Raw genomic sequence first — 14091 nt, 5'->3', positions numbered from 1 at the left:
ATTTGGAGCTGAAGAATTTAGGCAGTTTGGATCTCGGTAGAAAAGTATAGGTGGAAGACAGGTATTTTATGACGTTCTGGGCACATACGGGCAGCTGAAGATGAGTGTTTGGGCAGCTTCCAGATTAAGTGGGAAGGCACCTCATGAATTAATGAGTCCTGGCAACTAACACGATCCAAATCACTGTTTGAGACCTCAGGTTGCCTTTAAGTACTTTAATCTCAGTTTACATGGGATTAGGAAAACCGAGTATAATTTGAAAAAGATTTCTAGGAACATCAGTTAATTGCTTTTATAATTTTATATGTAGAACAATTAATGATCTCTCTCTTATACTATGCTACGGTGATACGAGGTGTTACAGTGCTGGAACTTTGTGGTTGCCAGTCTCCTGCTACAGTGAGCTAGGTCTAGAAAATTTTCACAAATGTCATGAAATCACTACTCCTTTTTTTACCTTCCATATGAAGACCTGTTATAGCCTCTGTACTCTTTTTGTTCTTGATTTGTAAAGCTAATCTATGTTTGTAACTTGCAGTCAAACTCTCATGATAGCGTGTGTGAGCCCATCAGATCGAGACTTCATGGAAACCTTGAACACGTTGAAGTATGCGAATCGGGCACGAAACATCAAGAACAAGGTGATGGTTAATCAGGACAGGGCTAGTCAACAAATAAATGCTTTGCGCAGTGAGATTACACGGCTACAGATGGAGCTCATGGAATACAAAACAGTAAGTGTATCCTTTTAGGATTTCTGCTCTTCTTCTGGTTATAGTTCTACAGCTTGTTTTCTGTTGGCTGGTTCCATTTCACACACTAAAAAAAATGAGTAATAACACTAACTTATAAAGCACTTCCAGTCATTACCAAATGCTCTCATTCTTAGTGATGAGAAATAGTCACTTTCAAAGTGAAAACGATCACAGTTTAAATTGGCACATGAAAGAATATGTGAACAGTTATTATGTACTGCTTTAAAACTGAATAGAGAGCTAGAAGTATTTGTGTTTTAAAAATAATTTTTAAATTATACAAGCTAAATACTTATACTTTACAATGCCCATTTCTTCCTGAAAATTTAAACTAAAGATAATGCTTTCAGCAGTAAATGTGGTTACCAAATAGCATCATCTTCCTCTGTTATACTTGAGAGAGTATCCTGATTTAATACAGATTGACTTTTCATTTCTTAACCTCCTCAAGAACTTGTATTTCAGGCTAATATGGAGCTGGGCAGGCAGGATCCAAATGATGTTGACCAGACATCAGTGCTTTAAAAACTATCCATACTGTTTTAAACTCTTTGAGAGAATAATATCTTTTGCTATGAATATTTATGTGGAATTTTAAGCAATCTGTGGCTTGTCTTTGCTAAGTTTAAAAGAAAAAAAAAGTGTAGATCAGCATTTACTAGTAATAATATATGTGTTTCCTCAAGGGTAAAAGGATTATAGATGAAGAAGGTGTTGAAAGCATCAATGACATGTTTCATGAAAATGCCATGCTGCAAACAGAAAACAACAACCTGCGTGTTAGAATTAAAGCAATGCAAGAGACTATTGATGCGCTGAGAGCCAGAGTAACACAGCTTGTGAGTGATCAGGCCAACCAAGTGCTAGCCAGAGCAGGTATGCTGTGGGTGTGTTGTGCATGCTTGTGTGTAAGTTGCTTCATAAGTACATGAACTCAAACCAGTTACATATTCTTGTTGCCTTGGGTCTCTTAGAACAAAGAGTTGACTTTGGAAAAGGTAACATGGGTTCTACGTTGGCAGGGAAAGATCCCCATCTGGCTCTTTTCTCTACTATTTCTGGTGACTTCTATAGATAGAAATTGTTTGGGACTGACTTTACTATTCATGTAGTCCTGTGAACAGCAGGAAGTGTGAAATAATCCCTTTGGATAAGAATTATTCTATGCTTAGTTACACACGGACTTAAACATTTTGCTTTGGGAGGACCCAAACACAGATGGGTGACAGTTGGCTTGCTTTTCACTTCATGGAACAATCAAGCCATGAAATACCACAAATGCATTGTTCTTCTTGTGCACTGTTGGTCAGGTTCCTTTTGATTTATTGTACATCCATTACTAAAAGTTGTTAACATAGAAACAAATGGAATACAAGAAGTTATTTTTAATAACTCTGATCACAAACAGGAATAAAACCATTAATTCAGCTTAAGGAGGAAATATTTTTCATCAATCAGAAGATCTAAATGTGCATGGGTATTTCTCTTTGCTGGTACCTTGCGCCTAGTAGCTTTATTGAAATATTAATGCTGTTACTATTTCCCCCACACTCCAAGGAGAAGGAAATGAAGAAATTAGCAACATGATTCATAATTACATCAAGGAAATTGAAGATCTCAGGTATTTAAATAATACGTATTTGAATCATTTTTATTAAAAAAAAATACTAGTAGTGTTAGCAAGTAAATACTTCAGTTGACTGATCATTGTGTTTTACTGTGTGGGGATTGCTTTAGGACAGTGGGCCTTCAGCTTCAAAGACTATCTGATGTTTTTGGCCAAAGAAAACTAAAATGAAGCAGACAATACAAATGTCAGTTGTTACATGAATGATGATGGTGACTCAATATTGTTGCACAAAAGCATTGTTTTATGATAACTTCGTAGTCAGGTATAAATGATGCTACTGAGAAATGACTCATTAAAAAAAATAAATTAAAGGTATTAAACATCCTAGATATTTATATTTCACTTTCTTGGAGCTGCATTATTGCAAAAAAAATTATTTGGCCTATTCTCACTTAATGTTACAGATACATAATGCAGCAGCTTTCGTGTAAAGTATATACTTGTGTGCAGGCACTGTATGTATCTGTATATGTGTGTGTCCCTCTATAAATATATTTGTCCATTTGGGTATATGCATATGATACATGTGCAATGTCTGTACTCATTGTGTAAAATGCTCTGAGCAGGGATTTACAATGCTTGTATTTGATAAAACTTCACCTTGTGTTGCAGTTTCTTTTAAAACTGAAGATAATGCATTGCAGTTACAGATACTAAAGAATTATACTTGTCTTTTTTTTTTTTAAGAGCAAAATTATTAGAAAGTGAAGCAGTGAATGAAAATCTTCGACGCAACTTGTCAAGAGCTTCAACAAGATCCACATACTTTGGTGGACCATCAGCATTTTCTGCTTCCATGCTTTCTTCCGAAAAAGAGACAATGGAAATTCTAGATATAGCCAAGAAAGATCTAGAAAAGCTGAAAAAAAAAGAAAGGAAAAAGAAAAAGAGGTGGTGTATAAATTATAGTGTTATTTATTTACTTTTAATTAGTAAAGGAATGTGTTATTTTCTTAGCTTTGAGAATTTAAAATTCATTGTTGGTGTGTGGGTTTGGTTTTGGAACTGCTGTGTCTACAAACCCTTTTACACGTTGAATTTGTAGGTGTTTTTCTCTTGCATCTTTTCTTCCAATGAAGTATAGAGTATTTGTAGAATGAGTGTCTCCAATTTAATGACTTTTTTATATTTTATAATTTTGCACAACAGTAAAATCACAGGTGCTCTCCATAAATTCTTTTAAGCATCTGAAGTTCAAAAGAAATTTTCAAGAACAAAAATTATGTGTTTTTTTTCTGCCTTGTGTCAAAAGTGATAAAACTTTCTGAAGAAAAGATATTCTGAATAGCTGGGAATTCTTTGGTAGCTCTTGGAATGGCTTCTTTTGCTTTCTCTATCTTCTGCTTTTATGAATGTTTTTAATTTGAGGTTTCCTACTTCTCTGCAACATCGTGCTTTGCTGTTTTTTGCTATCCAGTTTCTCATCTACTAAAATGCTCATAGACATCAATATAAATGCCTGTTCAGACAGCAGTTAGTACAGCAAGGGTTTGTTTGTGTACTCCAAGACTATGATTCTGTTAAAGATATTTCATTCTTTCTTGAAATTCTCCATGCTTCTACTCTATTACTCTTTCTACTAATGGCCCTTCAGGCTTTTTCTGCAAGTAAATCTAAAATGGTGCAAGCCTGAAATGTGGTAGAAATGTGAAGTATCTTTGGGTTAGTGAGACTAAACACCCTTGCGATTTGGGGTCTTATCTATAAATCCATATATTATATGAATGTCTGATTCTTTTGGAAAATACTCCTTTTAATGATAACTGGATTCTTTCTTTGCATCTCATTTTGTTGGGAAACTTTCATGGGGATTTAGATAGATTTTTGTGTGTCATGTTTGTAGGAACTTGAGGAGAGGGTGGAAGTATTACATGAAATCAGCAGAATCCTCTTGCCTCTGTTCAGCCCAAGGCTTGAATGTGTTCTTTAATATATTGAACAAAAAGATGGTGGTAATACCTCTTATTTGTAGGAGATGTTCACTTAGAAAACAAAAACCCTCCACCAGACAAACAGGAATAAAAACCAACCCCAAAACACCCAAGAATGAAACAAAGAAAAACACTTTGGGAAGTTTTCTACACTAGAAAAAAGAGCAGTAGTAAAAAAGTAGTAGGGAACTGTAGAAAATTTGAAATTGGAAGAGCCCTTTTGGTGGCCAGCCTATGTTTCAAAGTGGGTTTTGTGTACTTTAAAATGGGATCATGCTATCAAAGTGCTGGTATGGATTAAGTCTATCCAATGGCTTGCCTGCAGATTGCTAAATAATGTTGTATTTCTGAGGTGCGTTTGTTAAGTTGCTAAGAAGTATCTTTATCTTATAAAAGATAGAGATGCTAAGATATAAAAGCATCTTAAAGATTCCCCAGATGCTAGGAAATGACAGAATTTGAGGGATTATCCATTTGCAGAGTGCTTCCATCTGATTAATGAAATGTAAAGCCTGTGTTCAGGTTACATCATTGTAAATTTTGATCCTATTGAAATTTCAGGAATTGGCAATAGGTATGCTAATGTATTGCAAAGGGACTATTTACCCTGCAGTTTGGTAGGGATTCTTTGCTCTACTTCTGTTTTCTACAGGCATTTAGCTGCTTTTACTGTACTATTGTTTTAAAGATGTCTAACTAGCAGTTTCCAATTAAAATGGGATTGGTAAGCCTAGTTACTCACTCCGCCCCATCTGCTACCTTTCTTGATCTGCTCATTTTCTGGTTAAGGGTCAGCATGTTTGATTAAAGGTGCATTGTCTTAAACACATACAACTCCTCCAAGTTGTTCTGAGGTAGCCTGAAGATCTAAGAGGCAGTTTTTGAATGAGCAGCAGGTATGTACTGCTTCATATCTGTAGCCTTTAATAAGCATCTGTCATAAAGATTATTGGAAACAGTTTTTGACTGTCTTTTTGACAGTTTTTGAAGTCTTTTGACTTCCCTAACCTTTATTAAACTAAATTAGCAATAAAATGCCATGTGGTTCAGCATGTTAGCTCCTAGCTGGTACTGCAGTAAGATAGCAGGCAGTGTGAAATAGGCTCACATTCAAAACTCCCAAATAAAGGGAACATGGAGAATTTAATTAGTTCTTGAAATTTAAGCCATCTCTACTGTTAAGTCATCCAGATGCTTCTTTGCTGCTACATCACCATTTGTTAAGGAGGAAAAAGTACAAGTAAAAATACTAACATTTTATCCATCTCATTGCTTCTGAGGCATTTTTTTAAATAACAAGTAATCACTGGCATCTACTTTTTGAATCCCAGAGAAAATAAACTGCAATTCTTTTTACTTAAAAACAAATAACAAGACTCCAAAAAACAACAAAAAATTGCAGTTTGAAAAAAAGGTGGTATGAATTATATTCAGAATATATTATTTGGAATATTACTAAAAAAATCTCATTAGTATTTTACATTATGATATCTTACCAACATATAAATAAAACTAGTGCATTATTTTTGTCTTGTTATATTGCTGAGGATATGCAACTTTGTTTCAGTGACAGTACTTATTGAACTTTTCAGTTCTTCCAATTTTAAGTGGCAAAAGAAGATAGAGTGTCTTTGTGTTTTTTGTTGCTTTTTTTTAAGAACTAAGAGATTTTTGAATCCATGTTAGAAATAACTCTCAAAAGGAAACATATTTTCTATATCTAAAACTTCATTAGTGTAATTTGAATTTACGGTTGTTGACAGTGACAGATTAGATAACCTAAAAATGCTGCTGCTTTGTTTTCTATTTACTTTCCAACTGTGCAAAATGTATTGCCTTTTTACTACTTGTTGTCTCTTGACGATATCTTTTAAAATTTCGTTTTTAAACTCCACAAGCTCATATATCATTTTTTACCTTCTTATCACTTTTGCTTTTCACTGTCTGGTTTGTCCTTCATTGGCTTGGCCTTCCAATACTGTACCTCGTGCTTTTGAAGGCTACAGAAACTTGAGGAAAGCAGTCAAGAAGAAAGAAGGTTGGAATATTTCCCAGGTTTTTAATTAACTGTAATTTCAATTAAGTGGTTGTCATACATGGAAAGAAGTTGGGTAGATTCATAAGTACCTCAAAAGTAGATCCTTCAGCTTTTCAGAATTCTGTCCTGTTTTGGCTTTCAGCAAGTGTCGAGGAGGAAACTTCTGTTGTGGAGTTGAGGTTGACTTTGGGATTGCAAGCAGTTGTGGGCTGGTGGTGCCTTTGGGAGCCGCTGTAGAACTAAGTAGATTTCTTTCTTGCATGTCCTGTATGGGATGAAGGGCAGGAGGAAAGTTCTGTAGCTCATATAATAGGTAACGTATAGCAGGCAGTATACCACCATAATAATTTTGGCATGTGACCTTCATACTTCAGTTAAGTCCGCTCACAGTCCCTTTGATTTTCTCGAAATCGCATTACTGAAGCCTTGACCATTCTTTCAGTTCAATTTCAGCCAAGGTAATAGATGGAGAGCAGTTATATTAAAGGCTCTATGACTAAAAAGAGAAACACACTATCCTTAAAAACTAAAGTAAAGGAGCTTTTATTTGTCAGCTGTCTACTTTGATTGAAAAAACCCACACTGGATTCATGTAGGATGATGACGTGAATCTGCAGATCAGTAGTATACCTATTAAGCATCCTGGTTCTGTCTGGAGGAGCTGCTGGGTCTCCTTCCTCCTGTCTTCTCCCATTTATTAAGCAGAACACAAGTTCTCTGTAGTGGTGAGCTCCGTACTGTGTGCAGAAGGGAACCTGGGAACTTCTCTTGATCTGTATGAAGATTAGAGCTACGATTTATTAACATTTAAGCTTATTAGTCCATGTGAAACAGAGCATGTTGTGGGCTGAGTAAGATGAGAATCTGTGGAAATAAGATTGCAAAGCTCAGTGTTTTTTGTCTGGCATTTGTTTTCTGGACAAATCTGGGTCAGCTTTTTACTTCCAGCCTCCACACTGCTGCATGGATTCAGCAGATCAAAGTGAATGCCCTCTGCCTTGCTCATCGTCAGCTGTAGCTGGATTCAGTTTCACTGGTGATGAGTAGGGCAGAAGGAACCATCTAGCACTGTAACCAGTGCTCTTTAGAATAGAGCTCTGTCTTAAAAGTGACTTCTAAATTTGAGTAGTTTCTCAAATCTGTTGAACCTGTCTTGTCACAGCACTGAGGACTGGATTTGTCAGAGTTTGGTCTCTCAGTGCTCCCTTCCCCTTGTGTCTATCCCTGTTCTGTCACAATTTCCTGGCTATTGGGGATTGTTTGGGTTTTGCATGTGTAATTCTAGAGGGACTGATACTTGGTCCACGAGAATTTGCAGAGTGCCATCAATTTTTGAATTTTAACATTGGCATGCGGTATCTAAGCTCTGCACTCTAAAAATAATAGTAACAATAAAAATTGATGAGCCATAGTTACAATTACAGTTCACAGTTCAGGTCCTTAAAAGAGGAAAAAATATAAAGGTACTTAGCATTTAAATACATTTTGAACCATACTCTGAAAAACAGAAGCATGGAAACATACTGAAATGCAATGTTAATTGTTGGGAAAAGTTCCTTTTTGAGATGCAATCCTGTTTCAAAAATTCAGTCTTTCTCAACTCTTTTTGTTGTTGTATCAATCAACGCCTATTTTGAGCGTTCCCTTGATGTCCAGGTAGATAACTGATCCAAAGAGTAGGTGTGGTACAATAGGTTAGGAAATTTTCTCTTAGGGTTTATGCATAAGATTTCAGATGATCATAGGCATGTTAGGCTCTGTCATAGATCGAGAGTGTAGTAACATCTATAAATGTTTATTGCACCTGCACACGTTTTTCTGTGTTTAGTAAAAGCTATTTTGGGTACACTGCAACTTCCATGCAAAAAGAATACTTCTGCAGTTTACAAAGATTTGTATTTTGATCGTCCCTGCTGCGCAATATGGATTAAAAATATGTGATACTCGTTAATATTGTGTAAGCTAGGATTGAAAGTGATTAAGCATTATTTTATGCTCTGTGGGAATTTGGAAGTTGTGTTTTACCCATGCCCAACATTTATACCTTTGTATGCACTTTGTTTTTCATCTTTATTTAAAATTACAACTTATAGGTTTGGGGGATGGGAAGCACTTGCCATTTCAGTTTATGAATATTTTGTGTATGTGCCTCTTCTGCTAGTGTTAAAGATGACAACACAGATAACGAGCAAGAGAAGAGAGATGAAAAAGGCACTTCGGAGAGGGAGAATAATGAATTGGAAGCAGTAAGTATTTATAAGTACTTGTGTTGATTTATTTATTCTCTGTGTACAGATTTACAAGGTTATAGAAAGAAAATTAGGAATGAGTCAGGTGAATATTGTTGCTTCCCGGTGATAATAGGAAGCAAATGGGAGGTGAAGCGTGGGCATGTTTTAATGTCTTTCTCCTCTATGTTTTGTAGGAGGAAATTCAGGAAGCAAGTGATCATGAAGATGAAGAAGAGGAAGATGATGAGGATGAAGATGACATGGAAGTTGTTGAAAGCTCAGATGAGTCAGATTCTGACTCTGATGAAAAAGGTGATATCAGTGCAATATTTTGTAGAATTTTTGGTACAAACACTATCTGCAATTCTTTTTATTTGTTGTTTTTGATTTTTTGAGGCAGCCCAGATAGCATGTTGTCAACCCACTGTTAATAATACTCTGTGGATTGTATGTCCAGGGAATTCTTTGTTGCCTTTGATGCTAAAATATATAATCTACATCTGATTAAGCATCCCAATACTGGCTTTAAAACTGAAGAGAAGCCATCAGGTGCTTAACAACACTTTTCTTCTTTAGTTAGAATACCTGATGTGAAAGGCTTAAGTATTTGGTTATTTTTATGACTCTGGACTAATCACCACAGTGACAGCTCCCATTTTGCTAATTTGGGCATGGGTAACATTTAATTTTGAAATGCTGGGAGTCCGTCAGCCTTCCTAATTTTGCAGAGGTCGTGTCTATTTATGTTGAAGCATCAACAGCTGGTGTACTTGTGGCATGCAAATTAATATTGCTAGAGTGACAGCTAGCATTACCAGCAATTCACTCCTGTGAGTTGGGCCAAATGGGCAAAGCAAGTCTGCTGATTGCTTCCTGTTTGAGAGTCACAAGCAATTAGCAGCATTTGCAGAACCTAAAATAAATAAATAAATCTGGAGCACATAATCTTAAACCAAAAAAAAGACCCAACTCATCAAATAAATTAGTTAAACTTCTATAAACCTTGGGCTAATCCTTTTTCCTTACTTTTCACTCTGACTGGTTTCAGTCCCTGCCTCATTCCACTTATGTGAATGAGACAGCTACTCTCTTAGGATTTTGGCAGTATTTTTTTCAAGAGCTAGAGAAGGGAAAGTCTCCCATTGGAGTTTGGCAACAGCCAGACTTTGAATCATAAACTCAGCAGGTTATAAAATCAAAGTTGTTCTCCAGCCCTGAGGTGATTCAGGTCTCACAGTCTAAATAACTTCTATAGTTAGGAGTTATAGTTTAGGAGAGACTGCTGATGGTGAGTTTTAACTGTAAAGAATTAAAACATTTGGGCAACTAAGTTCCAATGAGAGAGATCTTTTCCTCCCTCTTTCCCAGTTCTATCATGGAGAATGTTTAAGGAGGAGACTTTGTCATGAATTTCAGTAATGGTTTCACTTGCTTCATTGTGTTTCATTTAGAGTTTTCCTGTGTACAGCTACACATCAGGAAATGACCTTAACATTGCAGGGGGAATCCATATTTATGTGGTAACCATTCTGTTAACAGAAATCTTAATTATCCATATCTTTTTATTTCAGAAAATTATCAGGCTGACTTGGCAAATATCACCTGTGAAATAGCCATTAAGCAGAAACTGATAGACGAGCTAGAAAACAGCCAGCGAAGACTGCAAACACTGAAAAAACAGTATGAGGAGAAACTAATGATGCTACAACATAAGATTCGAGACACGCAGCTTGAAAGAGATCAGGTTCTTCAAAACTTGGGTAAGAAGTAAAAATTATTTAAATCTAAATGGTAAGATCTCCAGGTTGAATTGTTTGCCACTTTCCTTGCCTCTTTTTGCAAACATAGGAACTTGCAGAAAACAGAAACAGGTTTGTACCCAAAATGCTAGTGAGTCATACTTATTTCATTCTAGTTTCTATCAGAATTGAGAGATTTTTCTCAAAAAAATTACTGCTACTGACAGGTATTTGATTTACTTGAATGAGCATTTTCAGTTTTCTAGGAACTCTCATTTTCTTTTTAACATAGTTCTTGAGATAGTACATGAATTAAAAGTTTGTTTTAGTGCCAGCCTCCCCCTTTTCTTTGGCTTGCCTAAAATAAGAATGAAAATCAAAGTGGCCTTGCAGAGAAGTTTTACTGGCTACCACAGATTTACATAGAGTCGTGTTAAGATGAAAAATTAATTGTGGCATTAATTGAGCCATGAATAATTTGAAGTTTGGGGGAAGTTTTTTTTTTTTTATTGGTTTGTTTCTATTATTTCTTTTAAAAATATACTGTATATACTTTATCATATTTACTCTGTATGCTTTTGCTATTCCCTTATCCTTCCTTAGACCTTCCCTTTTGATCAGCATCAGAAAGTGGTTTTTAGGCCTGATGTCTCTAAGGACCTGGTTTGACTGTTCTTGTGATCTTGTATGTGTATGAGTGAGCAAGCATGCGCATATCTGTGTCTTCAGGTATTTGGATATTTATTGCTGAGTGCAAAGAAATCAGAAGGAAAGCAGTAAGATTTGATCCCTTACCCAGGAAGACATAAAAGATAAAGATCTTGAAACAGTGCAGGTGACAGGAACTAGATGCAAATGACGTTTTTCAAATATTGTGAAAAATGCTAAAAGCAGAGGAAAGAGTCTTCTGCTGTGGCTGGCAAAATGAAAACATTGTAAACAAAAGCAGACTAAGAATTCCCTTTTGTTCTAGGTTCTGTAGAGACCTATTCAGAAGAAAAGGCAAAAAAAATCAAGTCAGAATATGAAAAGAAACTCCAAGCCATGAATAAAGAACTGCAGAGACTTCAAACAGCTCAAAAGGAACATGCACGGTTGCTTAAGAATCAGTCTCAATATGAAAAGCAACTGAAGAAACTGCAGCAGGAGGTGACAGAGATGAAGAAAACTAAGGTATATTTCAGTATTTTTAAGTCTCTTACAATGAGTGTTTGTTCAGTGGAAGATGGATTGAGATCATCTCTGCGTTTATCCACTGGATAATTCTGTTCTTGCTGTCAGCTGCTCAAAAGACTGAAAACAGAAAAGATTTGAAGACTATGCTATTCCTGTGTGTGCACATGTGTGTGGGGAGCCCTTTTAGGATTAATGAACGGATATTACTGCATCAAACATGTGGAGAAGCTTGTGCTGCTTATTACTTGTTATTCAGTACTGAGTGAAAAAGACACATTAGATGGAGAAGGGAAATTGCTAAAAGCATGTAATATACTGAAAGATGGTAGTTTGGAGGGAAAAAAAAAACCTTTATATGGTGGGGACTGGGAATAGCACTTCAGTGCAAACAGCTTTTCTAAGTGATGACTTCTTCACAGGTTCGCCTGATGAAACAAATGAAAGAAGAACAGGAGAAAGCTCGAATGACTGAGTCTAGAAGAAATAGAGAAATTGCACAACTTAAAAAGGAGCAACGCAAACGAGAGGTGATTAAAGAGATAGAGAACTTTCATCTGGAATAAGTAGCTATTGTTAAGATGCGCATCCATTAGCCAGCATGTGCCCTGTGTAAATGTATTTACTGAGGCAGGCATGTACCTGTATACTTTTGCCAGTCAAAATGCACATAATTTGACTTACGTGATAACTCAGTTCCTAGCTTCAAGTGATAAGTGCAACAAAAAATGGAAGACTTGCTGAATATGTACATCAGTGTTGTTTTATTAATGAATCTTTACAAAACTGTTGCTATCACCTTATTTGCATGCAAGTGGTCTTTTTGGTAGAGAATAACTATAGTGAAAAATGTACTGTCATTCTGTCCTAGAAAGAGCAAGAAACCATTCTGACTGGACCCTTCATGTCACAATATTTATGCAAACTTACATTAGTGTATAAAGTTGTTGTTTTTTTCTTTTCTTTTCTTTAATACAGTGATTCATTGTGGCAGAGAATGGAAGGAATATCATCTGTTGCTTTTGTTTTTTCCACAGCACCAGCTCAAGCTTCTGGAAGCTCAGAAGAGAAATCAAGAAGTAATCTTACGTCGCAAAACTGAAGAGGTACTGTGGTAAAACAATAACACATTATTGAAAGCAGAATAACACTGTGTTGCTGCAACTTAGAATGGAGTTTCAGGGTAATTGTGTCTTTTCGCTCTGTTTCAGGTCACAGCCCTTCGTCGGCAAGTAAGGCCTCTGTCTGATAAAGCAGCAGGAAAAGTAAGTCGAAAGCTGAGTCTGCCTGAGCATCCAATTCAGGAACCAAGTTCTAGCTCATCAGTTGAGCACGATGGCTCCAGAACAGCAGCACAGCAGAAGATGAGAATCCCTGTTGCAAGGGTTCAAGCGTTGTCTGTAACTGCAACAAATGGAACAGGGTAAGGATTAAAACTCTTTAGTACTTTCTTAAGAGAACTGGAAATTGCATGAGCTTTATAGCAGATATTCATGCTAATGGTACATATTGCAGTCATTGGTATTTTTCAGACTGCTGTCATGTAATGCTCATAAAACAGTCATTTTACCATTACCAAATATAATTTTCATTTTGTGGGCTTAAGTAAGCGTGGAATAATTTAAAATGACATTAAAGGATAAAGTGTATTAAGATGCACAAAATTTTCAAAATCCAGTTAATCTGTTTCAAAGAAATGTCCTTATGGGTCCAAGGCCCGTAATGTTCTTATTTTCAACAATAATCTTGTTGTAAAACCCAGTGTAATACATTAGCTTTACTGATGGGCTTCCGCTGCAGCTTGAAGCACATTTTCTTGTTAAACAGGGAATGATTCTTCGGTGGCACTGAATTTCAAGATGCCGCAGTGCTGATACATTTTTTTTAACAAATGCTATAAATTTAAGTGTAGTAGAGTTCAGTGCAGGGTGCACGTAGGTTTCTGGTGCATTTTGACAAACTGCAGGAAATTCTGCAAGAAATTTAAGTTGTTCCAGAAAAATATTCTGGCCTGATAGTTTCCCTCTTCAAGCCTGGACTACTTTAGACTTAGCTGTATGTTTCTCTTGAATTTATAACAGAAAGAAATATCAGCGGAAAGCAGTGACAACACGAGTTTATTCCTCAAAGGCAGCCAGGATGAAGTGGCAGTTACTTGAACGCAGAGTGACTGATATCATCATGCAGAGGATGACCATTTCCAATATGGAGGCAGATATGAACAGGTTACTTACGGTGGGTGACCTACTATGGACTATTGGCTATGTGGTCATATTAAATAAAGAGTAGTTTATTTACATTTGTTGTAAATATATTGCTGGGATGGTGGCATAGGCAAAGTGACTTGGAATCCCTTGCAGGCAATGAAGAAGCTTTTAACTCTAGTAAGCGTTTGGAGATGGGCTTTCTGTGCTTAGTAAAGAAAAACACATTAATGGGATCATGTGTAAATATATTAAAATATTTACCTGTAGAATTTCTTTGTTCACATAGAAATAATAAAATATAATAATAAAATATAATTTTATTACATTTTATTTTATTTTATTAAATTATATAATAAAATATAATAAAAATAATGACGTGCTAGTTAA

The 14091-nt window shown here is 36.0% G+C and overlaps 1 protein-coding gene across 3 annotated transcripts in view; it reads left to right on the top strand.

Moving 5' to 3' along the window:
• The window catches only part of KIF21A (kinesin family member 21A), an 89422-nt gene that overhangs the window by 43457 nt on the left and 31874 nt on the right, over positions 1-14091 (top strand). For all 3 annotated transcript variants that reach the window (XM_082762334.1, XM_082762335.1, XM_082762333.1), the window contains exons 8-19: positions 539-734; positions 1442-1631; positions 2313-2376; positions 3073-3276; positions 8516-8600; positions 8780-8897; positions 10157-10345; positions 11298-11497; positions 11920-12027; positions 12535-12603; positions 12709-12920; positions 13579-13732. In XM_082762334.1, the coding sequence (XP_082618460.1) occupies positions 539-734; positions 1442-1631; positions 2313-2376; positions 3073-3276; positions 8516-8600; positions 8780-8897; positions 10157-10345; positions 11298-11497; positions 11920-12027; positions 12535-12603; positions 12709-12920; positions 13579-13732 (1789 nt within the window). The remainder of the gene's footprint in view (positions 1-538; positions 735-1441; positions 1632-2312; positions 2377-3072; positions 3277-8515; positions 8601-8779; positions 8898-10156; positions 10346-11297; positions 11498-11919; positions 12028-12534; positions 12604-12708; positions 12921-13578; positions 13733-14091) is intronic.

The sequence above is a fragment of the Aythya marila genome (assembly GCF_965140915.1).
Source record: "Aythya marila genome assembly, chromosome: 1".
Taxonomy (NCBI): Eukaryota; Metazoa; Chordata; class Aves; order Anseriformes; family Anatidae; genus Aythya; species Aythya marila.
The sequence above is the reverse complement of the archived record's forward strand: the minus strand, read 5'-3'. Positions and strand labels throughout refer to the sequence as shown.